Source organism: Cavia porcellus, unplaced genomic scaffold (assembly GCF_034190915.1).
Source record: "Cavia porcellus strain 051 isolate PalLab524CR breed Dunkin Hartley unplaced genomic scaffold, mCavPor4.1 scaffold_17, whole genome shotgun sequence".
NCBI lineage: Eukaryota > Metazoa > Chordata > Mammalia > Rodentia > Caviidae > Cavia > Cavia porcellus.
The window spans coordinates 1,197,187-1,224,781 of NW_026947500.1; the positions used below are offsets into that span (position 1 = coordinate 1,197,187).

Genomic DNA, 27,595 nt, shown 5'->3' on the forward strand with positions numbered 1-27,595 from the left:
TATTGGTTTGACAGAGTGTGACAAAAGATCACAATAACAGGAATAAAATAAAGTAAAAGTTCTTTATGTTTACACTGTGAAGCCCTACACCGATGTCAGGGCTCCTTCCTTGCTGTTAGTCTGCTCTCCTACAGAACGGTGGCTCAGAATTTAACTAGTATGTTAAATGTGCATACAATCCTCAGTCTTAGTTACAGCCCTTAGTCATAGTTTTCTTACTTTCAAGGAGCAAATCCTTGCTTGTATGCTACTCTTGGGTACTTGTACTTAGTCACTTGCAAATCCAGCTGCGAGAATGAAGGAAAAGGTAATTATTATCCTTGTTGGCCCTGTGTTCTGATGACTACTCAGGGATTACTGTTAGGGAATTTTAATTTCATTATGGCAACAATCCTGTGAAGTAGGTACCTTATTTTCATAATTTGCAATTTTATCTTTCAAAAAAGCCCAAATTCTTATTTTTTAATTTTATAAAGTATTTACAATGAGATTTTTAACTTTATTTGACCTTGGTCCTAGTTTTTTTTTTTTTTTCTAATTATGTTTCAGTAACACTTCATGTAAATTCAACACCTCTGGCAGTCATAAAAGCTTTGCAATCTTTTAATTTCTGAAAAGAATTTGATTATACTTAATGGTAAAAGATATGTCAATCAAATTAACAAATATAAAATTTAAGAAACCATTTACAGGAGCAAATAGATCTCTCCTATAGACTGGTTAAACATTTCATATCATGTACAAATTAAAAATTCTACTCAATTGCTCATAAATAACTAGAATAAAATGTTGAGAAAGATTTTAAATCCAAGTAAGTTCATCTGGGAAATCCTGTCATGCTTGATTAATGATGTCTAGAATAGGATTAGGGAGTGACACAAACTTCACATATTTCTTCTATTAACTGTTATACTCATTTTGAGTTTCCAGGAGCAAGAAGAAATGCATTAAATAGTATGAGTTATTGTTACTGTGTAATAAAAGGAAATATTCACATTGATAGGAAAATAGCATTTTCCAAAACTATTTTTTTCTGGATAGAAAAACAAAGAAAAATGGAAGGATTCAATATTTTTCCTCCTTAAAGTCTCAAGAAGTTTTCAGTAAATTTATAAGCAATTATATACCAGCTCCTGATAATCCAAGGGCATATCAGAAGTAAAAAACAAGGTCTATTTTTCTGTAAGGATTTCTGTAAGTATTTATTGCACTTATCAGTAATAACATTGAAAGCTAGAATTAACATATAGAAAATTAAATGATGCATCTTACGTAAACCCACACTTTTCTCTATAAAAGTTATAGTGTTATATATTTCTTTTCTCTTTTTTTGAACATCTTTCATTTTCTTTTGGTGACCAAAGAGATGATATGACATTGTATTAAGAGAAAGAAATTGAACTATGGACTACACATATCAGAAAGGCTAGAAGACCCTGAAAAGTAATATTGCATACTTTCAGATTATAACAGATCCTAGCGCAGCTTTGAGAAGCCATGCCCATGGCAAGAGCAGCATGGATGTGAATTTAATAATACATAAAGGCAGGATCTGTAGTTGTGCAGCCTGAGTGTGCCGATGGTTTCTTCTTCAGTTGTCACTTGTTTTTTTTTTCTCTACTCTTTCTTCTTGCAATTTCTTGGAATATAAAGTCTTTAAATTTAATAGATGCAATAATCCCTCCAATTTTTTTTGCTTGCTTGTTTGTTTGGGACAGGGTCTCATTGTTTAGTTCATATTGGTGTTGAATTCACTTGGTAACCCGGCTTGGTCTTGGACTCATGGAACGCTTTTTGCTTCAGCCTTCTGACTGGTGGGATTACTGATGTGTACCACTGTGTTCAGCATTCTTTTATTTTTTCAGTTGACAAATCTAGTTTTAAACTTTAGCTGTTTGAGGTGTTTCCGGTGTTTGCCAGGTTTCTTTCAGTTGAATGTCTTTGTCTTCTGTAGGACTACATGCCTCAGGCTCATAAGAAACTTTTCTTACTTGATTTTATCTATTAAAATTAAAAGTACTCAGTGTTATCTACATATTAAGTGATACATAAGTCTCTTAGAAAGCAAACATTTTAAGCTACTTTTAAAAATCAATTGGGAAATGTCTTCTACTTCTGGTTACAATAGAGAAGTAGAAATTTAATTTAGAAGTCAGCCTAAAACAATCCTCTTAAAGTAGATTAAATGTATCAAACAATAATTTTCAGAATATGAAGCCATGAATGTCTGAGAGACTGAATACCCTGATTGACCTGGCTTAAAACTTTAGAGGAGTTTCTGACCACCTACAGAGAAAGTGAACCCAGGGAGAAACTGCAAGGCTCTCTGAGCTGAAACAGAGCCAAGTCAAGGGAGACTGAGCAGTTTACAGCTCCAACAAAAGAGCACTGAAAAGGAGAGACAACCTCACAATGAGAATGCTGGAAATCTACAGAGGGTCCTCCTGGAGACCAAGGAACAACGATCAAAGTTACTGACAAAAAAATCTTCTGAAAGGATTTCTTTAACAGTGTTTGATGCTCACAGCATAAAGTATGCTTCTACCAACCACACTCAGAAGGTCATAATTAAATGGGTCATTGGGTAGAAAACTTAATAGTGGGGATAATTAACCCTAAGCAATGTTTTGAGTCCATCTAATAAATCATAAAAGGATGACCACAATGAATAAAAGTTTTACCACCTAAAATTTCCAAGTAACTTAAAAACTATGATCAAGACTGAGTGTAGTGGTGCACACCTGTGATTTTTGTACTCAGAAGGCTGGAGCAGTAGGATTTTGATGCCAGCCTGGGCTACATAGTGAGTTCAAGGTCAGGTTGAACTACAAAGTAAGTCCCCATCTCAAAAATACTCCCCCATAGGCCATCAATCAATTTAAAACATTTAACCCATGTAAATATTCTCTAACCATAATGGAAATTAATATAAGTTTAAAAAGGTTATATTTGAAAATCCCTCAGATGTTTATAAAACATCAGTAACATACTTCTAAATATACATGGTTCAGACAAGAAATCAAAAGGGGAAGTAAAAAGTAGTTGGAACTGAATGCAAACATGTACGTAGCATGATCAAAATTTGTGAGATGTTTTTGTACTCAGGGTGAAATTTTTAGCATTAAATGTCTATATTAGAAATGAAGAGAGGTCTCAGATTGATGACCTTAGATTCTGCCTTAAGAAATGATAAAAAGGTAAGTTAAGTGCAAATTAAACCCTCATTAAGCAGAATAAAGGAAATACTGAAGATCAGGGAAGAAAACCATAAAATAGAAAACAGAAAAAAGCAGTAGAGAAAATCAGTTAAAGTAAAACTGGTTCTTTGACAAGAACGCTAAATTTTCAAAGCCTCTAGCCAGAATGGTAAGGGAGGACAGTGAAGATATAAATTACAAACATTGGAGGTAGCAGAGATGACATCACCATAAATTCTATCAAAATTAAAAGAACAAAAAAGGGGAAAATGTAAGAACAGCTTCATGTTAGGAAATTGAGCAGTTTGATGTCATAGTCATATTCATTGAAAGATACAAATTATTGAAGTTCTTTCAGGATGAATTAAGAACCCGAATGGCCAAATGCTTACACATCAGCCACATTCATAGTTCCAAATCTCAAAACAATACAAACTCAATGATTCTCTGGTAAATACTACCAAACACTGAAGAAGAGATAGTGTCATTGCTACACAAACTCTTTCATAGAATTTAAGAGAAGACCTTCTAGTTCCTTCTTTGTGAAAAGCATTGTCTGATACTAAAACCAGACAAGAAGTTGTAAGAAAAATAAAACGATAAAGTAAGATATGAATACTGAAGTATGATTTTAGAACAAAAGTTTTGGAAAATCTAGTTCAACCATATGTAAAATAGATAATACATAATGAGCAAGTGGCACTTATCTCAGCAACACAATGTAGTACATAACAATCTAACAAAATGAAAAAGAAGACAGTTTAATAATTTTAATAGATGCGTAATAGGTGCATTTGACAATGCTGTTATTCCTTTGATTAGCAACCCCAAGGCCTGGGCGTATCGCTCACCAGTGGAGTGTTTGCCTACCTTGCACAAGGTCCTGGATTCAATTCCCAGCACCACAAAAGCAAAACAAAACAAATATCTTGGAGCAGAGTAGAACAGAAGACAGTATTCGTAATAGTGTTTATCACTATTAAGTGATAGTGATAATAGTGTGTATCAGCTGTCCTTAACTACTCTCCATAACAACTGCAAAATCCTATAGGAGTTTTTTCTTTTGGTGGAAATTCACATACATTTTACAAATTATGTAGAAAATTATATATGGGAAGGACTCAAAGTAGCCAAAACAACACTGAAGTAGAAATCAAGTTAGAGAACTAACATTACCGGATATCAAGACTTAAGAATCTACAATAATCATACAGTATGGTATTGGCATAAGGATAGACAAATATATCAATGGAACAGAGAGGAGATCCCAGAAATAGATCCATATATATATATACACAGACAGATGATTGCCTCCAAAGCTGCAAATCCAATTCAGTGGGTAAGGGATAGTTTTTCTGTTTTTTTTTTTTTTCTTCAAATGGTGCTGAAATTATTGAATATGCATATGTAGTAAAAAAGAAACAACAGAACAAAACATCAAAAATGTATCACAGATCTAAATATAAATAAAACCTACATGTTTTCTTGACAGACATATAAGAGAAAATTTTTGTGATCTTGGGTTAGGCTAACCTATTTTGGATATGATACCAAAAGTCAATGCTTAAAAAAATCTGAATTGATAAATTAGACTTCATTTAAACCTGTGTTCTCTGAGTTAGATTGTTTAGAAAATTAAAAGAGAACCACACTATTACAGAATAGTTTTAAAATATCATATATCAGATAGAGTATATTATCCTGGATACATTGAGGATTATCACTACTCAATATGAAAACAGCTCAGTTTTAAAAGTTGGCAAAAAGTTTAAAGACACATCCCCAAAAAGATATACAGATGGCAAATAAGTACATGAAAAGATGTTCAACAGTATCAGTCATTTGAGAAATGCAAATTGAAACCACAAGGAAATATAGCTACATAGCTACTAGAATGTCTACAATTAAAAAGACCATGTTACCAAGAATGTGGATAAATTGGAACTTTCCTAATATTTCATACAGGTAAAATGTAAAAATTGTACAACCACTTTGCAAACAATTTGGCAGTTCCCTCAAAACTAAAATACTTAACTATCATATCATGTCGCTGAACTGTTTCTCTCCAGAGTGTTTTACCGTGAATAAGTGAAATGATGGCCAATACTTGTATTTGAATGTTCATAACAGTTTTACTTGTAATAACCCTATCCAGAAAAAAGACCCTAACGTTTGTCAGTGGGTAAAATCAATGGATAAACTGTGGTACAGCCATGCAGTAGACAAAAATGATTGAATTATTATGTACAGGATGTGAATGTCTCTCAAAATAATTATGCTGAATGAAAAAAAGCAAACAAAACAGAACAGAATGCACAGTGGGATAGGTGTATTCAAAGTGAGGGGGAATAAACAATGTGTCTTACTGTAATGAATGTTTTTAAATGTAAACACTCACTGTATATTTTGAGCTCACCATATACATGTTAAGAAAATCTTTACATTTAAAAGCCCAAATCTGGGAATATGAGAAGCCTCCCTAAATTCACCAGCATAGTTATCTCCAGCAAGGATTTCTCAACCAGGGTCCTCTTAGCTCTAGCGTGGCAGGAAGGCCTGTGTGGTGCTTCACATGTCAGAGGCCCAGGAGGGGAGAAAATGAGTTCCTGATCTTTACTCGTTTTATTCAAATAAGAGTATTCATTTGCTTTAATAATCTTGTATTAGGTGAGTTTTTCTTGACAACCTTTACTTAAAAATCACTGAAATAGAGAAAAGGAGCTTCTATTTTGATCAGACTGGCATAAATTTACATTCTGTCCACCCATTTTCTGGATACTTATTAATGACAGTTATTAGCCAGATTAAGTGAAATACTCAGCCACTGGGATTAGAGTTACTATATCAACATTAATTGTTTTATGTTATTTTGTGTTGCCATAACAAAATACCACAGATCCAGTGGTTAAGCAACAAATGCTTATTTTTCTGAGTTCTGAAGGCTAAAAGTCCATAATAATAGATATATTAAAAAGGAAAGAAACTGCTCAAGGAGAAATTATATTGTTTGATCAATCTTGCATGCACAGGTAACCTGAGCAGTTATTTTGAAGATAACAGTATGCAATGCAGCCATCCTTAAATATCTATCATCTTGTTTTGAAATCCCATATCGCCATTGTTCGTGGTTGTGGTTGGTATCGTTTTGCTTTTGTTGTTGTTTTTTGTTTGCTTGCTTCTGGATTTTTCAATTATTTTTTTTCTTTAAAATAATAAAAAGGGGTTAGTAGGTTTGGTTTACTCTGATGCCTGTCTTTATGTGGCAGCTTTCCTGTGGTCTCCTTGGTGTTTGTCCTAATTTCCTTTTATTTATTTATTTTATTATTTTTGGTAAGCACACAAGTCATAACACTGTTATATTAATTAAATCCATTAATTGGATTAAGCCCCAGCCACACAGTCTCACTTTTCCTTGATTACTATTTCTTTAATTCATTATTTAAAAATATGATCATTTTTTAAGGTATTGGGGATCAAGACTTGAATATGTGAATGTCAGGAGACGACTGTTCAGCCCGCAGAGCTTCCTTCAGTTTCCTTTTTAATAAAACAAGAGCCTACCTTTTAGGATCCCTTCCCACAGTAACAAGGTAATCTATGGAAAGCAGAATTTGGACACAATTTACAGACTCAGTAGACATTATTATACTTGTAAAGTAAATACATGAATCTATGCTTGAACTAGGGAAAATTTAAGCTATTGATATTTTGGCTATGAATAAAAATGTTTTTCTCCTGTAATTTAGAAGGTATTAAAATGTAATAGGAATCTATAAAGACATCAGAGAAAATGCTAGTCAGGTTACAGTGCATGTCTGCTTTTTAACAAATTAAATTTGGATAGGAATGGCAAAAATTGACTTTATTTGCAAGTTTTTCTTGCAGATAGAGGATCTATAGCCTGCAGTGCTCTAGAGTTCCTAAATTAAGGAGCGCCCCCAGGAGGAGCATAGTTTTCTCAGAATGTTTACAATAGCAGTCTGGTAGTTAGCACAGCCTCTAATTCCACCTTTATTTTGCCTGGATTCCAGAGGAGAAATGAGAATTTGCTCAACTGTGTTTTAAACTACAGTCACATGAAACGTTGTTTTGTTTCTTTTCCTCCTGAGAAATTTAAGGAGTCTACCATTCAGACATACTTGTGAAATGCAAACAGTTTTATTTATTAATAGCTCACTAATGGTCGATAATCACCACAGCTGATTAAGTAAATATGCAAATAACTTATTATAAGTGTTTGCAAAATTGAATTCACAAATTTTTAATTGTTTTTTCTTCATGTGGATTTAGCCATATCAGATCTTGAATTAAGTAACCGAGTTTCAAAAAATTTGAAATAGCAGAGGAGTATCTTGTAATTATAAAATATCATGATACTCTTTAAAATTCTATATGTTGCTCATATTTTCTGAGCTCAATGATCTGTACTGTTATATTAATTAACTCTCAAATTTCTAATAGCTGAGCAGATCACTTGATTTCGCTTGCCTACACTACTTTATGTTAATTAATGAAATAAATTTGGAGCCCTTGCAAATTGTACTGCTTCATTGCAGTTAGTGCTCTTGTAATTCCTACCCTTAATTAAATAATGAGGCTCCAGAGCATATTCCTAGGTGTGAGTTACACTAGACTGTAGCTGTAGCTGAGATTCTTTTTCTCCAATCAAAACAGTGTGTGCCTTTTCTAATAGATAGAACTTGTCATTTAGTTTTGCAAACTGATGTGGAAGGAGATATACCATAGGGGAATCCATCTTTATTGTGATCAAATTGCCAAATTGGATTTTCATGTACTCTTTCTGTTGTATCTATTTGGATAGGCAGGAGTGAATTATTTTTATTATTTTGTCATTGATGCAAGCCAGGTTTCTATAGAAATTGAGTGCTCTGGGTGTGGCATGCTGTTTTCTTTCTTGAAGGCCATTCTCTTCGTCATTCATTGAGAGGCCAAGAAATATGGATTGAGTATCTGCAGAGTACGCTGAGGCTCCAGAGTGCACAAGAGGATTCCTTTGAGGAAGCATGTAAATCTTCATATCTGAGTCTTAAACTGTTTTAATAGAGAGTGTTTGTTCAGTATTTGGAGACTCTTCTTATACAAAGGAATTTTCAATGTAAAAATATGTGATAGAAAAACAGTTGAAGTTTCTTATAATTAATAAGCGCAACATTGCTTTGACCGAGGTTTTTAGTATAGATTCACTTTCTTCTTCACTGTCACATTCCTGTTTGATTTATTATATTATACCTTTTACTTGCAGTATTTTTTATTTTTATGTGAGTTTATACAAAGTGAAGTAGGACACATTATGTTTTACATGTCTGGCATGCTACTTCATGTTAGGGTGACTATAGATACCAATAATGTAGTGCACATTTAAAGAGAACTAGAAGAAAGGATTTTGAGTGCTTTTACCATAAGGAATTATTAAATGAGGAGATAGATAATGTTTGACCTGATTTGAACTTTAAACAATGTATGCATGTCCTGAAAAATTGTATTTCTCCATATGGTGTGTTTCATGATTTTCCTTACATAGCTGTGGCATTTAAAATATTTATTATGGGAAATTAGACTGTAATTATGTGAATAAATCAAATTCTTAAAGAGAGATCAAGAACTATCTCTCACACTCCTACTTTGTGATTTCTGTTCTGGCACTAGCTCATGGAACCAATATTTAAAATACTTAAACTTGAGTAATCTCGTAACTTTAATTAATTTTTGAGCTGTTAGCCCAAGATTTTGATGTACATCTTTTACAGAAATAGTATTTTATAACTCAGTATTTTAATGTATTTAGAATAATTACATAATCTTAAGTTATTACTAATTCTTTTAGTAAATATAAATTGTGTTTAAAATTCTTAAATTCTAATTATTAGCTAATGAAGATTTCTTTGGAACATGGAATTTTTTTTTAAAGAAAACAGAATTCTAACAAACAGTACTAGTTATATCACTTAGACCACCACATTTGCTTAAACTTAGTCTTAAATAGTTTTTATTTGGAATGCTCTTATTTTGTCACCAGACTTGTATTCTAATGTACAAGTTAATTGTGTTAACTAGGGTTTTCTTTTGCATTACACCTACTTTATGCTTGATATCTATTAGTGTATTGACATCTTAAATTGCATGATTAGATAAGGGCATTTTGTTTCATATATTTTAAAATACTTGAACTTCTATGTAGAAATGAACTAAACTGCTAATTAGTAGAAAAAAGATTTTCTTATTTTACCTATACATGTAATTATATTAATCCGTACGTGTGACAGAATATGGTAGTGTACAAAGAATTTTACACATATTTATTTTTGAAAAGTAAAAGCATTATTTTAGAAAAACTATTAAGTTAGTAACTATCCAGTACTGTTAATATTATAGTGTGATTTTTTCAGGATTTAAAAATACATTTAAAAATCTAATTAGATAATGTATCCTTTAAAAATAATATTGTACCATTACTTATGTTCAGTTTAGTGGTAGTCTCAATACACATAATCCATAGTAGCAGCATATTAACAGTTAGAAGGCCATTTACTCCTTTGAGTATTTAGCATAGTTCCAATTTTTAGGTACTATCAATTTGTGTTTCTATCTTAGGTATGTGTCACATAGTCTTTTGCTTACCAGAAACTTGTGGCTAAGCAAGGACTGCTTTACAATTGTTTTCATATTTATCAAAGAATCAGAAATGAAGATACCAACCTAATGTCAAATTTTCGAGAAGTTCAGGTGCCAGCTGGTAAAGTCTGAATCTTGATATTATATTAATTCCCATCATTAGAAGAGTTAAAGGTGGAGAGATTGTGCCCATATAATATGTTATGACAGGTATATAATTGCTGCCTCTGCATAGAGTTAGTGGAAATAACATGGATTCTGTGGTTTGTTTAGATTAGTTCTTGGTGTCAGTGGAACTACTGACTTGTTTTGGAAATGAGATTGAATATAACATAAAATTAATAAATGAATAAATAAATGAATAAATGTAGGATTTTTGACAGAATAATAATTTGCTTCTGCTACTAGCTAAAATGGAAAGGGATTATTTTCATTCTTCCAGGTCAGCTGAAATCAAACCTGATAATTAAGAGGTGAATAGATATTTGGATAAGGCTGATCTCCTTTCTGATTAACCTGAAACATGATTAGAAAATATCGGACTCAATAATTAGTACATATGGATTAAACAATCATTATCATATTTACGCTTTTCAAACAAGTTAGAAAGGTATAACTTGGAGTATGTATGTATGTTTTAGAGTAAACAAACGTATTTTACTCCTTCCATTATCACTGCTACTTTCCCTCATACCTAGGAACAAGATGCAGCATCATTCACTGACTCGTCCCCGTAACAGTACGATTTCATCTTGTCTTGTATTTTGGGGTGCTCTTTAATTGCAGCATGGGAGTTGTTTATGTTTCACATGAGCAAAGCTGGCACACATCCAGGGAGTGGACAAGAAGATAGGGCTATAAAGAGCTTGTCCGTAGCTCTGAGCAAAATGGTAACTGGCTCAATGGGACCTCCCTCTTCCCAAAATGCTGAGGGCAGCTGAGAAGCCAGCACGGAGAGGAGTGAGTTACAGTATTTATAAATGGGAAGTGCCATTTACTTCTGGTGCCTCCCTGACTACTAAATGTGCGTGCTGTATCAGAAAAATCCACATAAACATGTCCTTGTCTATGTCTTGTTTTGGTCTGGGTCACAGGAGAGCTTTCTACTTTTTTTTTTTTCTTTTTGAAACAAGAATTCTAACTCAGTTGTTTGTATTCCAAACTCTCTATACAATGATAATCTTTTTGAAAGATATTTCAAGACAGATTTCATGCTTACTACCTTGGCTATCCACAATTGCAGTGATTTAAAGAGAATTATTTTTTATTTTCTCAAGTACTTGTTAATATAGCACTCTTAAAACTTTCTGAGTCTCAATTTCTTCTTGGTTAAAGTGGGAAAAATTAAGCCTTCTTGAAGGGTGGTTATGAGATGTAATTATAATAAATGAATAGGAACTAAGGTAAATTATTAATAAGTAGTAACTATTCTTATTTATTTAAAGGTGATGGAATCATAACAGAAAGAAAATAGGCTTTGATATCAGAGACAATTATTTTGATTGTTATCTTTGTCACTATTTAGCTTCATGACCTTAGTAAAATACTTAAAGTTATTGAATTCCAATCCTTTGTGATTATCTGAAAATTTTCTTCAGTTCTTTGAATGGAAGAGCAGTGGACACAGGTGTTGAGGTTGAGGAGAGGAATACTTCTGGAATCAGGAGATCACTTCTGGAATTATTTAAGGCAAATGAAAATAATTTTATAGTTGTAGTTAATTTTTTTGAAAATATTTGATTTGAATTTGGTTGTCGATATTTTCTGATGAGGGTAGTGTATCATGAATGTTTGACATTCACCTTTGTAATAATAATTTAAGCTTATATAATGAATCTGTTACACCACTGAACATATTTACTAGCCTGTACATATAATTAACATTTTAATTCCCCAGAATGTCTTATCTCATTATCCATACACTTTAGGAAATCTAATAAGGGGACCCTAGCAATCAGTAAGCTTAGGTGCCATCAGGCACAAGAGGAAGACACTGAGTTTCTATTAGTGATCAAGTAAGTGTGAATTAACTCTTACAGTGAGAATGGGGCAAGCTGTACTTGTTTTTATGTTTGCAGTCTGTAAGCAGAGCTTCAAAGTATTTCTTTGAAATTTGGACTGAAAGGGTGCAATCGAGAGTGAGTTTTTATCTTAGAAACTCCCGTGCTCTAGTGTAGGCTGCTAAGCTGCAGTGCTGTCCAAGCCAACAAAATGCTCTCTACAGGGTCCTTCCAGCCGGCCCACCGCACCCACGCAGCCCTTGTGCACTTCATGTTTCTGTGCAGCAGCAATCCAAAGTCACAGAAAGTTGGAATCTCATTCTTGGTATTTCTTTTTTTTCTTTCTACATCACTTTTTTTTCTGACACTTTTAAAAGAAAATATATTATATTAATATATATTCAGCAATAAGATTTATTTTCAGATAGGAAGCTGATATGCAAGATCAGGGTAAAATGGTAGAGCGATTCTTCAGTTTCCGTTAAAAATTCCCACTAGAACACAGGGGAAAACAACTAAAATTATTAAATGCTAAGACTTACAATCAATCTGTGCTGAAATATGAGGAACAACTTGTGATAACAAGAGATAAAAATTAATTAAGTTGGGTAAGACTCCATGCATTTCACAAGATTTTTGAAAAGATTCGTATGTCTAGCTATTCATTATTGAAAATTTCAGATTTAAAAGATTAATAAAAATACCCTTTTGAAAGATTAATAGTGTTAGCAGGACTTCTGTCATTTAAAATGACTAAAAATGAGATGTTCAAAATGAGAAAATTTGAACTAGCTCAACGAATAAACTGAATGATATTGATCATTTTATATTTGATAGTAAAATTCAGTGAACATGTAATAATCATTTACTTGAAAATCTAGTAAGCCCTTTGATTACATTAACTGAAGACCTAAAAAATATAAGGCAGAGGATAACACAGCTAAATATAGTTTACTTCCTTGTCTTACATGGTGGAAAGAACAAGGATATAGTGGGGTTTTTTGTTGTTTGTTTGTTTGTTGTTGTTTATTGACAATTTGGTATCTATACTTTAAATTTTAGAGATAAGCATTATGTTCATGATGAAAATCACTGGAGAATATAAAATATTAAAAGTTATAAATCATTGTAAATATTATGAAGTAGTAAACTATACAATAGGATACCAAATATAACAAATCTGGCAAGAGAAAAGTCTGAAAAATAAATTCATATTCTAATATAAGGATCAAATAGAAAAGGAAGGCTTCATGATATTGACTAAAGTGTTAGCAACCATTTTTACAAGCATGAGGTATCCAGTGAGAAAAAATTTGAAAGCTTTTGCCTTTAATGAAAACAGGATGTAGGAGCTAGCTAAGAAAGAGTTTACAGTCCTGATGGGATGACTAACCTGCTGAATTAATCTTGTATGATCTCTTAGGCTTTTCCTGTTAACTGAGGTACCACACAACACATACACATATAGGTACATCCACATGCATTTATATATACGCAAATACGCACACTGCATGTTACTGTCACAGGAATTTTGCTATCATTTTAATACTGTTTTAACACTTAAAAGTACTCATTACATGTTTGAGAAACAAAGACAGAAGTCCTGAGTAAAATACTGACAAAGAAAAGAATCAGTTCACAATACCACCATTATTTTAAATTAGAGCAATTATTTTAAGAAGCAAAAATGGTCCAACATTGAGTGGTATTAATATATCAGTACATTATTAAGTCTGAAGATGGCATATAGATTAATACCTGCCAGCATTTTAAAATGTAGGCCATTTTGAACAAATCTATTAAATTCCAGTGATTTTCCACCAACTATAGTTGATAAAAATTGAGACTGGTTATTATTTTGAAAATTTAAACAAGTGAGTAAATTTCAAGTCAATGGAATACATTCTGAAAATAAATTTGATACTATTAATTGAAAACACTGTGATTGTACACTTATACAAATCTCAAGAAAACAAAAGAAATTAATAGAATTTTAGCTAGAATTATATTTATTGGGAGGCTGGGCAGTTGGATCCTAAATTCACACTCAGCTTGTGTTAATGAGTGGCTTATCAAAACCCTGTAATAAAATTAAATTAAATTTAAAAATGGAAAGATGCTGGTGAGGATGGATTTTGAAAGCCCATATAGGGGAAAAAAAAGAATTCTCAATAAAGTAGGACTAGGTGACCAGGAATTGCCTTATCTATTAAACAGAAAAAACCCATAGAATATTGTTACAGTAACACTGACATAATTAATCTTGAGTAAATTCATCAAGAGATGAAAATTATAATGGGCATCCATTTTTATGCAAAGGAAGCATGTATTGGCTGTGTGTCAAAGTCATTTCAGTAACGGTGAAAGTCTGTTGTGCTTTCATGTGAAGTTATTTTATCTTTACCAAGGTCTTGATGAAATATTCTTAAGAACCTTGATCAGCTTTCATTCTGATTTCATCTGTACCTAAAAACATTCTGACAAATTTTTGGGCAGATACTTTGATCTGAGGAAAAGTGTGTGAGTATGTGTGCCTGTGTATTTTATGAATAAAGTTTTCTAATCCTTTAATTACTTATAAAGGGTTCTCATCATAATTAGCATGCTGTGTAACCACAAAAGAACAATATAAATTTTTGAGCATAAAATATTGTCAAAGTTCATTTGTATGGTGAAGAAAATTAAGCAATACCATATATACATACACTAATAATAAAATTAATACCACATGAACTAAACAGAAAAAAGTAAAATAAAAAATAAATGGACTTGTTAGAAAATAACTAAGAGCATTATGAAGATTTAACCTATGTGTCAGGTTTAAAAAGAACTTTCTAATAGGAAAATCATTATCAGAAATAATAAAAATCTGCCTAGGTTATTTGACACTGCTCCTTTTAAAATGTAGTTGAAAAGTAAATATCCCAAGTGAATTAAAAGGTTCACTTATTTTGGGAGGGGAGTTTTTATTCTTTCTAAAAAGAAAAAAAATGAAGCTAGTAATGTGGTTTCTGAACAGCCCTCTTGGTCAAGGAAATCTAGAGGGCTTTTCAGATCTTCCACAAGTACTGGGACCCTTCAGAGGTTGCCTTTCTGCTGAGGTTTGAACAAATTAAGATGACCAGCTCCTTTCCTTTACCCACAATTGTCCTTTTATTATTCCACTTTCAGAAGCTGATGACTCTGTCTTTAAACCTTTGTGCCAGTACCTGTGTTGTGCAGAGCAGGGCAAGAGGACAAATTGAACTTTATGGTTCTGTAATATCCATTTTCCTGTCTGTGGCACAAAATAGCCAACATCACAAGTTAACTGTTTTCCTAGCATTCAGCTCATGGTTGACAGGCTCCAAGCAGAAGCAGTGTGGTGGAAGGATGTGGCAGAGAATAGCTGCTGACCACATGGTGGCTGGTCAGCAGAAAGCAAACAAAGCAGCCAGGGATGTGAGGTGACTGCACCCTTCTAGGTCATGGCCCTAGTAACCGGCCACCTCTCGCCAGGACCAACTTACACACATGTGAGAGTTTTAAGGGAAATTTTCAATCCAAATCATAATATTTTGTCTTTGAGCCCCAAAAGACTCCTGTCCATTTTATTACCAAAAAAATGTTATTTCTGAAAGTCAATGAAGTGTAACAGTTCCAGCATTGCTAAAAAATCCAAGTCCAAAGTCTCCTCTTGAGACTTGAGGCAACCTTAGTAGTTTGCCCCTATAAAAATAAGAAATTTAAATGCTTCCAACATAACAGTGAATTTTTCTAGGATAAAAATTACCACTCTAAAAAGAAAGAACTGTAGAATACAAAGGAATCAGATCAAAGCCAAGACAGAAGCCAAAAAGCAAATATTAAATCTGTGACTCTTATTTCTGGCCCCTGGGACAATTGTGGAAAGATGTGAGCTTCAGAGGACTTGAGCATACCTGCCCTACAATATTGCTGGAGACAGCCCACATGACCTCTCAGGCTGGCTCCACTCAATGCAAGTCGCTTTCCTCATGGGACAGTCCATTTTGTTGTGTCTCCATCTTTTTGGGGTCTGTACTATACCTTTGGCTTCAATCTCAAAGCTTCATGCATCTGTTTCTCAAGAGCACATTTTTTTGGCCTCTCAAGCTTCTTTCAAAATCTCGGTAGTAGTTTCCCAATCCCACAGTTCTTCTATTGTACATGTGTGAGAAACCAGAACCATTTGGTTGACACTAAAGTGTGCAGGTATTGTGCACCTTGGACCATCACTATAGCACTTGAACAGTGTGTGGATGTTGAATGTGAGGAAAAACTCTGAAACCTTGAATGAAGAGGATGAGACCCTGGCTCTCTTCTGACAGCAGTCCTTCAAGGTATTTACCTTTTATACCCCTAAATTTATGAAAGGGGGCTCTGGCCATTTCCTGAGATGCATCCAAACCATCTTTCCTATTTTCCTGATGTAAAGTACTTGGCTTCTTTTTGCTGTGATCTTTTCAGCTACCATATTGTCTTGGCCTCAGCTTTACAGGCACTTAGCTTCTGGCAACCAGCAAAACTTTCTACATTTTTCAGCTCTGGTGTTTGCTCCTGATTCCCACCATCAATGTGGCTCAAAGCAGCCAGCAGTACCCATGAGGCAACATAGAAGACATTGAAATTTTCTTAACTAGATTCATTAGTCCACTGCCCTAAATTCATCTGCATACAAAGTCTTAGGACATGGATGAAATGTAGACATGTTCTTTGCTATTTTGGAACACGTAGTGTGTTCTAGTACAGTCTTCTTCATTTTCATCTGAAACTTCAAGAAGATAGTGTTTACATGCTGCATTCTGATCAGTGTTCTGCTCTTCTGATTTTCTGTCAGAATTACCCATCATACTCATTTAGAGCATTCTGGGTCTCCTTTAACCTGCGTCTCCAAATCTTTCCAAACTTTTCCTACAAACCAGTTCCAAATTTCATGATCAGGATAGTCATAGCAATTCCACTTCTGGTGTTAATTTTCTGTATTAGTCACTTTGCTATCAGTAGAACAAAATATTTGACACCCGTAATTTAAAGGAGATAAAGTTTATTTATGGCTCACATTTTTGAGAGAATTCAGTCCATAATTAACGGCTCCCTGTAGAAAAATCATGATATAAGGGCGTGGGTCAAGAAAACTGTTCACTCCACAGTGGGAAGGAAGCACAGAATGGAGGGAGGAACCAGGCCAAAAGCATACTATTTCATGGCACGTCCCAAGTGACCTGTACCACCAAGCAGGCCTTGCCTCCAAAATCAAGAGACTTATGTGGGCATTTTACAACCAAGTCATGGTGGCCTCAATCGTTTTAGGCTGAGGCTCCCCAGTGTTATGTGAATTATACAGCCCCTTATGTGAGGTACCTCCCTTACCCTATAGTTGAGATTTTTCACCTATTGCATTTTGCTGTTCATCACTGTATGGAACTCTGTAGTTCTTCTGACAGTGAAAACAGTGAAAGGAGAAGCCTGTGGAGGAAGGTGAAGTCCAAGTTCCTGACATGATCAGTGACCCTGACTGAATAAACACCTCGGAGTCTTCAGACACCCAGAGGCTCTGTAGGAGACTGCCCCCTACCTTAGTCCTTCACAGATACTTCGCCTAAGAGAATTGTAATTTTGAGTGCAAAGAGACCTCAATGTAATGTCTCTAATAGAGAGTGGCTCTGTGTCTTCTACAACTCTAGGTATTTCTTAGTAGCTTAAAGTTTTATCTCTAGTCCATGAAGTATTTCAGAGTCACTCAATTTCTTGCTATGAAAAAATGTACATTCAAATGTAGGCAAAGAATTTTAAAAGTAGCAATATGTGACATTGGAAACTGGTGGTATGTAAAAGCTATACGTATAAAAACAACATCTCAGTATTAAAGAAAAAACTTGCTTTAATTAAAAAAATACCCTAGAAATGTTGTTATGAGATAAATGATAAGTCAGACAGTATGTTTGCCACAAGTAAGATAAGCAGGGATTTGATTATATAATACATGTAGAGCTCTTTGAAATGAATAAAGTGTATCCGTACAAGCTCATGGCATAAATACTTAAAAAATAAAGTTCTAAATGCAGATACAAATATTTAAAAGTACTCAAAAACATGATGTTATTTTTCTCTTATTAATTAAACAAAAATTTAAATAATAGTCTTCAGGAAGGATAAGAGGAAAAAATATAAGCTTATTTTGAAAATATACATATAAATTTATTACACATGTGATTAAATCTTCAACAGTTTTAAGGTGTAAAAATTTAAGAAAAAATATACAGACTACTATTGTTAGTGTTTTTTGCTACTTTGGCAGTCATCAGAATCTTTATCAATTTCAAACTGTATTGATAGACTTCTTTATGAAAAATGATGGGTTTAAAACACCTAAGCTTTCTACTAGTTTATTAGTAGAAAGTTTTTTGTTTCTTGATGTATTATTCATATATATGTATGTGTGTATTATATATAACATTGCTTATCAATAAAGTCCAAGAAAATGAGTCATAGTTTATTTCCAACTCTCTTTCATCATCCATTTTATGTAATTTTCACAATATTAAATTGTCTTCTGTAACAGTATTTTGTACTTTGCTATTGATGGATGCTAAAAAAACCAAAAAAAATTAAAAACATGATTGTGTGCATATGTATATGTAATATTATAAGACAGATGTCCTATTAGATCTTTGCAAATATTGCCTTTGTTATTAGAGCCTTGAAAACGTATTTTTTTCTCAATAACTTTGTTGTTCAAAGGCATCCTCTTCTAGGCCCTAATTGTAAATTGTTTCTCTTTTTCATTTTGTTCCCTTCTTCTTCGTTTTCCCCCTCAGCTGCCTGTTTCTACTACATCATATTCTCATTACATTTGGAGTTTCTTCTGTGTTGATGGAAAATCTGATTCAGTAACTTTTTCAAATAAAAGAGTTGCATGAAAAACTTTTCTTTGCATTTACAAAGCATTTTTATTTTTCCCAACATCTGTTTGACAGTGTATGAAGGTTTAAATTCAGTGTCACTGATCTTTGAGATTTTGTTTTTGTTTTTGTTTTTTATTACAGGGTCTTGCTGTGGAGCCCAAGCTGGCCTCGACCTTACTGTAAGCCTCCTGCCACAACTTCCCGAGTTCTGGGATTACAGGTGTGTGCTACCACTGTGACTGACCTTTAAGATTTGAAAATCATGATTTTTGGTTTTGTTTTCTTGCAGACAGGAATGGTAGGCTATTGCTGTTTTGGTCAGGATTGCATTAAATAGCAATTTTGAGAGCATGGCCACTTTCACTGTCTTTTCTCTTCCTACTCAAGAGCAAGGTATCTCTTTACATTTCTCCACAGGCTCTCAGACCTCTTTACCAGAGTACTAGAGTTGTCAGGGTAAAGGTCTTTTACTTCTTTCATTAGACTGATTGTTGAATATTTCATTTTTTCATTGCTATTGTGAAAGGCATAGTTTTTCTAATTTCTCTCTCCGTGAGTTTGTCATTGTATATAGGATGCCCTAAATTTTTGAGTGTGACTTTGCAAACACTTATGCCACTGAATTTGGCTATTGAATCTAGAAGTTTTTGGGGTGCTACATATAGTATCATGTGAATAATGATAATTAACTATTTCTTTTCCTATCCTTACTCCTTGTATTTCTTTCTCTTATTTAATTGCTCTGGATAATATTTTCAGAATTATATTAAATAGGAGTGGTGATAGTAGACATCCTTGTCTTGTTCCTGATTTTAGAATGAAAGCTTTCAATTTTTGATCATTTAATATGATGTTGGCTGTCAGTTTGTCATAGATGGCTTTTATCAGATTGAGATAAAGACCATCTATTCCAATTTTCTGTAGTGATTTTTGTTATGGATGGGTGTTGGATTTTGTCAAATGCTGTATCTCTATCTGTAGAAACCATTATTTGACATTGTCCTTACCTCTGCTGATTTGTTATATTTCACTTATTGATTTGTATATGTTGAACCATCACTGACCTTACATGAACCCTATTTGATTGTGGTGTATAATTTTTTTGATGATTTGCTGCTTTCTATTTGCCAGTAATTCATTGAGCATTTTGGGGTCTACGTTCATTAAGGTGATTGGCCTGTGGTCCTCTTTTTGGGTTGGATCCTTCTCTGTCTGTAATTCTTTGCGTTTATACTCCTCCAGTATTTGGTAATGCTTAACTATTTATGTTTTGAATCAAAGACTAGTTTAATTGGTGTATCTACTTGGCCTTGGATTATTTTACACTGTTATAGGTCTCTGTCTAAAATATCTTGAACATAACATTCTCATTTTAAAACTGTGAAGGACAGAATTTGGTGACAGAGGCTTTGCACAGTGCTGCTGGTGGGTAGAGAGGACACTGTCCTGTGGTGCTCTTTAATGTCACCCAGGAAGGATGACTTTACTTCAGGAATGAGGACTCTTAGACAATTCTTTTCTTGGCTAACCATTACAGACTTGATTTTCCTATGTTCTAGAGGTTTCATATTTCTAAGACACGCTGTGATTCTTTCTGTCAGACTTCAGTAGCTGTACTGGATCCCTGCACTGGAAGAGCATCCAGGGTTACGACAGAAATTGCTCTGTGTTCAACCTGATTGAAAAATCTTGTTTCTTAAAAATTAGTGGGAACTTGTGAGAAAAAAAAAAAGAAGAAATGTGTATTTTATACTGAACAAACAGAGCCTTCCTTGAACTAAGTGGGGCTTAAATGGCAAGAATCTGAGAGCTATTTTTATCCTTTACTCAGTGTTCCTACTTGAGGGAACAAACCTTCAGGGAAATGAGCTGACACTCAGAAACAAATTTATGTTCATGTTGAATTATCAGAACACCACATAGTACTGAAAATGTAATCAATGAGAATGCTTAAGTGAATGTGATTTACCCATCCAGTTATGTCATAATATCATTAAAAGTCACGTGTCTGAAGTTTGTACAATTTTTTTTTTGGATAATCTTCATAATATAATACTGAGCTGAAAGCTATACATATGACTGAGTAAATATGAGGTATTTACAGATTAGTAAAAAGAACTGTGCATTTGTTGACAAAGACAATTCATGTATGTCAGGTTAGCAGTGTAGCTAAATCTGACAAGGTTACTATCGCTAGTATTTTTTTCTTAATAAGTTTTACACTTGTTTTTAGTTTTATATGGCGAGCATATTATTTAGTATTTATGCATTAAAACTTGAAAGGTGAATATCATCTTCCTATGTTCAGTCCTTGAGAGAGGGACCCCACATCTGTTCTGTGCCTCTATCCATAGCTCTCTGCAGTGTTGCAAGGTGCCACAGGTCACATTGGAATTGTCCTTGTGTGTCTGTCTTACCTGTAAAACCTGACTGTAAATTCTTGTTCTTTGATGACAGAGGTCATATGACTGTTTTTATTTTACTGTAGCTTGTGTAGAATAGGCACACAGATTCATTATTTTCTTGGTATATGCTCAGAGTTTGGTGTTTGTGAAATAGAAACAGCAGTTCTCAAAGTGTGGTTCTGTGGATCCCTTAGTGTTTACAAGGCATTTGTAAGCATTCTGTGAGGATATTTCTATTGGTGTTTTTTTCATTACATTGACAATTGCACTGATTGCATAAAACAGTTGTGAGTGGAATGAACCTTAATATAAATGAAGGCAGTGACCAGAAATTGTACTCAAAGTTATTGTATTCTTCATCACCATAAACTGATACCAAATAATAAAAACCAAACAACAGCCAATTTAAAATATTTTATGAAATAGTAAAAAGGACTAATTATATTACATCATGATTATTGAATACATAATTTTAAAATTTGCTTTGAGAAATAAAGGGGTGTTTACAAAAAGTGGTTCTGCTGTCCGGGTAAAAGATCCATTTCGGGTGCAAGGTAGACCAGTAAACTTTATTGTAACAGACTGCATAAAGTTCACTGATACGGTTTCAGACTCCACTTTACACCTAACCTTTAAGAAGCTTCAACTTGTCAAATTTGGATATACTATCAGATAAGAACATCGCTATTATCTTTAAAGGCTGTTAACATCCTTTCCATCTCTAAAAACATTTCTCTGGGTAGCCAGATTTTTTCCTACACTTCAACCAAAATAACCTATTTCAACAGAGTGAATTCAGAGGCAGATGTGAGAATTCAACTCTCTTCTGTTAAGTCAAAACATTAGAAATGTGTAAAAATATAAAACATGACCTTTCATACTGTTTTTTTTTGCCAATGTAGTTATATTTTATAAGTATGTTATGTCAATGTGCAGTAGAGTTATTTCTATTGAATTTATATAAATTAATGAGTAAATACTAAAGTTTCTGAGTTTAAATTCTATTATCTTGAATATTGATATAACCACATATAAAAACTCTAGGTTCTTTAATTTTTTTTAAAAAATGTAAAAAGATATTTAATAGTTCCACAGTTTCTTTCTTTTCACCTGTTAGGATAAAACATTAGTTACCTGATCTAAAGCTACATGTCACTAAAGTGCAGAGGCAGAGATTAAACTAATGTTTGACGGCTGTAAGCCCTTTCTCCTAAACATTTTTATATTGAATCTTTGAAATGTAATGGGCTCTCTAAGTTCTCTGTCAATATCTCATTCTGAATAATTTCTTGCTTGATTATCACTTTTATCAGTCTCGTATCCAGCCAGTTCTGAGCACTGATGGAGTGTATTAAGAAGAGCTTTTGAGGAATCTTGTATGCATTTCTGAAACATCTTTGACATCCTTAGCAGTTACCAACCATTCTTTCTTCAGTTAGAATTGACTTCTAGTTATCACACCTGTGCCTATTCAAGCTTTAGACACTCTGTAAACTATTTTTTCCACTTCTTTGTCTCATCTGGATTTGAATGTGTTCAATTTTTAGCGAGCACATTGTTATCACAATTGTTGTTAACACTTACTATTGTGCTTTGCAAGTTAAACTACCATTGTTAAATGGCTCCCATAATTTACTACCAATTACTATTATAAGATTTCTCGTGCAGTATTAACAATCAGTATTGAAACTGCAGTATTTCTGTGTGCAACCATTGTGACAGTTTGGTCTCCAGCAGCTGGTAACATCTCCCACCCCAGGCCTGTAGTTTGAGTCTCTGTGTGGGAAAGATGCGAAGTTGTGGTACTTTCCAGTGCAGCGTCTTTCTCCAACCTTGAACTATAAAATTTCATGGTTACTGCTGTGTCTCCTCTGGGAATTTTTTTCTTTAGCTTATCTGCCCCTGTTAGATCAATTGCTCCCTTTCTAAAAACGCTGATTCTGTCTGGATTCTGACTTGGCTCTGCTTCGAGGCCTCCAGAGTCTCTGGAGTAATCAGAAGAAGGATGTCCTTTCCTAAACCTGAAACAGAGATGCATGCAGAGGTTTGAGATCCCATCCATCCTCTCTACAATCCCCTGAGGAAGACCAACCTCTGTGGCCCCTAGTGACCTATGTGAGATCATACTGGGAGATCAATCAGATATTTGGTGACCTGGATTTTGAATATCATTGCAGCATTCCAAGTGTTCTCTAGGTAGTACTCTGCTTTTTGGGTAGGAACACAATGTAAACTCTAATTTTGTTCAGAAAATATCATACTTATCATTTGTAGATCTAGTCTTTATAGAAAAAGCTGTTACCTCCATACTAAATACCTATGCCCTTCAAGCATTCACATCCTTTGACTTTATCTAAAATTGTTTGCGTTCCAGATTTTGCGAAAAATCTGATACTATTTTGTCATGTTTAATTACTAGTCAGGAAAAATACTATGAAGCTTGAGTAAAATTAATTAATGGCTGAAGGAATTGGATACCATTTATGTCCTTTGTCCAGACTTAGCTTCTTTCATTTATAACCTGACATGTTGGCTGGCCTTGTTATCAAACCTTGCTTGTCTGAATCCTCTCTGGCTATTTATTTGTACACCCTGACCTACTGTTATGTGCTTTCCTGATACTAGCTCCAAAGAGAAATGTACTGATAACTTTGTTACCACTTGGAGCAGCCTAGTGACTTTATCTTTTAGACAATTTCTGTTACCCATCTGTCATGGTTTATGTTGGTAGCCCCCGGGCCTCATGCATTTGCATTATGCATTTGTGACTGGTTCATTGTCTAGCTCTCGGATTGGGGGTGTGAGTGCTACACTGGCCTAGGGGTTGAGCCAGGATGTAATGTAATGGCAGCAAGAAGGTGTGTCTCTCTCTCTTGCCAGTTTACTGGCTTGCTGTTTTGCAGTCTGCCATGCCACCCTGCCTTGCAGCCAACTGAGTATGGACTGAAACCTTCAAAAACTGTAAGAAATAAACCTTTCCTTTCCCAGCCTTGATCATCAGGTATTTTGTCTCAGCAACCAGTAAAATGTAACTAAGACAACACCTCCCTTTCTTTCTTTCTTTCTTTCTTTCTTTCTTTCTTTCTTTCTTTCTCTCTCTCTCTCTCTCTCTCTCTCTCTCTCTCTCTCTCTCTCTCTCTCTCTCTCTCTCTTTCTCTCTTCCACAAAATCTCACTATGAAGTATAGGTTAGGCGTGAACTCACAATGTAGCCCAGGGTGGCCTCGAACTTGCAGTTATCCTTCTGCTTCATCCTTTCTAGCCTTGGGATTGCAGACATGTGCCACCACCACAGCCTCGAAGCCATTTTTTACTAAATCTGGACTTTAGTTAGATGTGATATAAAGATTCAAAGTATTCATCCTCTAGATTCTCAACCATAGATAAAGACCATACAGCAATGTACTTAGACCTCACAGAAATGATTTTACTCTTTGCTTTTAATTTCACTGAGAGATTAAATTATGTCATATAAAAATCTCTACAGTTTCTATTAGCAGCTTATGTGATCTCTTCTATTATAATCATTATTATTTTTCCCATCTTTATCTAAAGATCCACATTATTCATCTTGGAATATTGTATTGGGTAATATTTGTCTTGCCTAATTGTCTTGGGTGATTTTGGTTTTTGTGCAACAACATATCATAGCTTGGGTATGTTTTACAACAAAAATTTATTTCTTATCACATTAGTGGCTGGATAATACAAGATGAAGACATCAGGTGATCTGTGTGGCTTTTTTCTCACTGAATCTTTAGCAGAGATAGAGAGCAAGAACAAGTTTTTGTGTTTCTTCTTCTAAATACATAATGCTTTTCAGGAAGATTCTATCCTCATGAATGAATTTCTTCTTGTCTTAGTTGTTTTCCCTATTTTTGGGACAAAAACCTGACACCTGCAATTTGAGGAAATAATAGGTTTGTTTCGGCTCACGTTTCAGTCCATAGTCAGCTGGCTTCAAGACAGGACAGTATGGCAGGTAGGGATTGGTAGAAGACAGAGCTCAGGCATGTCAGATGGAGGCAGAGAGCCAAAGGAGAAGCTAAGGAGGGACAAAAACTCTTCCGGGTAGGCCTACATACAATAACCTGTCTTTGCCAATCAGTTCCTGCCTCCCAACAGAAGGCCAGGTACAATGCCCCATACAGCAGTCAACTATCACAAGCCCCACCTGTGAGCACGTGAGGCTTACTGCTCAAAGAGTCCATCTCCTAATGCCATCATGTTATGAGTTAGTATCTCAACATACAAATTTTGGAGAATATAAACATTCATTTCATGACACTAATGAAATGGTATTTATGGATTGTGTAGTGTAATATACAGATTCTTCATCATGAATGGTAGTAATCCATCATATTTCCTGTTTTAGAGTAGACACTAGGAAGCATACAAAGATGTACTGTACTCATTTGTCTGAATATATGATAATATTTTTATGTTCATGAAATTTCCTATCACAATTTCATGACAAATTAATCCATGATTTTATGCTTTGCCTCATTCCAAAATACATCTATCTTAGTTACTTGTTGCTGAGACAAACTACCCATATCCACAAGTTATGGGAGAAGAGGTGTATTTAGTTCCATTTGTAAAGATTTCAGGCTGCAATGACTCGACCCAGGCAGGCTGGCTAGACAGACAGGCATCAAAGAATAGAAACCGTTCATGGGCAGCGGAAGTTAACAAAGCAACAAGAGTAACCACTGCTCTTTCTATCCCTTATATTTATCCAGGCTACTTATGGTGGATAACACCCACAGCCCTTAATCCTGGTGGCCTTGATCCTAGTGTTGCACCATGAATCAGTCCCAGTGAACACATTCTAAATCCAGCCACCTCTGAAAAAGCCCTACCTAGGGTTGCACAAAGCTTTGGGAGGGAGGAACATCTAGACACCAGCCATAACATCCAAAAACATAAATTATAAAAATTATGAAAATAAGACAAGAGTGCTTTGATAGCAAGAGGAAAGAGTTATAGAGACACATCAAGGTTGAAAAATCTTAAAGGCACTTAGAAACAATAAAGTAAGTTCATATTATGTGGATCACTGATAGCATAAGTTCAGACCACCTTCTTCTACCCTGTGATATATTTCTGCCAGCTCCACTTTTCTCTCAGAGACATCAAGATTTCTCAGTTCAATTGTTGATAAGTGAATTTGGAAGACAGCTTTGCCTTGAAGTGTTTCTGTTTTGACCCACTTTGCATAACGGGTGGAGGGCATGTCACAGAAGGAATGACATAGCACTGATGAGTACTTAGGAGGCACAGGTGTTAGGAAGTGTGCGGCGGCTCCTGTGTGCACAAAGATGCATGTTGTGTAATAAGCATAGGACTGGGATCCTATCAGCTCTGCGTCCGTGGGAGGTTTGTAGGGTAAAACCTTTTCTTCTGCATTAACTTTTACTCACCCTTATTAACACTCCTCACAGATTTTCAGTTGTAAAACAATTCTCTTCTCTATTTCTAGGCATCTCTTTTATCAGGGCCAGGATCTCCCTCCTAGGCTGCTGCTCTCAGATAAGTTGTCTCAGTGACCTCTATGATGTAGCTTACTTGATTATTATTTTAATAACATGAAATTAGGAAACATTACCAAAACACGAAAGTAGAGTGCACAAGAGAGAAGTGTTTATCAAAGCTCCCTTGCAGGGAAAGCCACTTTGCTACGTCGCTGGCTGCATCTGTGAGTGGCTTCTGGGGAGTTGTGCAGGTTTCAGCTAGGTCTCTACATTTCTGTGAACTTGTATGCTTCCTTCGAACTCACAGTGTGGGTGGAGTAAGAGAGGAAAAGGAGAACTAAGCAGGTAGCAGTCTAATATGTATCAGAGAATCATATAGAAAATTCTAATCTCTCCCCCACCCCACACACTCACTCAGGTTTGTTTTTCTCTGCCCCATCCCTGCACTCAAATTTCATTTCTCCTTCTCTTCCCTCCCTTCCTGCCTCCCACCCTTCCTTCCTTTCTCCCTTTTTTTTTCCTCTCCACTCTCCCTTTCTCTTTTTTCTCTTTCCTTTCTTCCCTCTCTCCGTCCCTTCCTTCATCTGTCCCCTCTGTCTGTCTTTGCAGTGTGGCTCAGTGTAGCCTCAATCTCCTGAGCTCAAGCAGGCCTCCTGCCTTAGTCTTCCAAATAACTGGGAAGCAAACCTGGTTCTCACATTGTATTTTAAGTGTTCTGTACTTGGTTATGGATACTGTCATTTTCAGAATCTTTTTGTTCAATTATTTTCAAACGTTGTTACTTTTGAAGGTCTTCTTGGGTTATGTAGTACATAGGCCTATACAATTATTATCTGCTGGGAGCAAAACTGAATAGTTGGAGGGAAATAATTATACACTCCCTGGTGCCATAAGACTCTTCTGAACGTACTGCAATGTATACTGGATCCCTTTTCAAGTGATTGTGACTAAGTGAATCACAATCTTTTGGGGATAGAGTATT

The 27,595-nt window shown here is 34.7% G+C and overlaps 1 protein-coding gene across 1 annotated transcript in view; it reads left to right on the forward strand.

The window, feature by feature from the left end:
* LOC100727084 (uncharacterized) overlaps positions 1-27,595 on the forward strand; it is a 357,749-nt gene that overhangs the window by 134,103 nt on the left and 196,051 nt on the right. Inside the window, exon 6 of the mRNA XM_063229000.1 lies at positions 18,877-18,955. Within this exon, the coding sequence (XP_063085070.1) occupies positions 18,877-18,955 (79 nt within the window). The remainder of the gene's footprint in view (positions 1-18,876; positions 18,956-27,595) is intronic.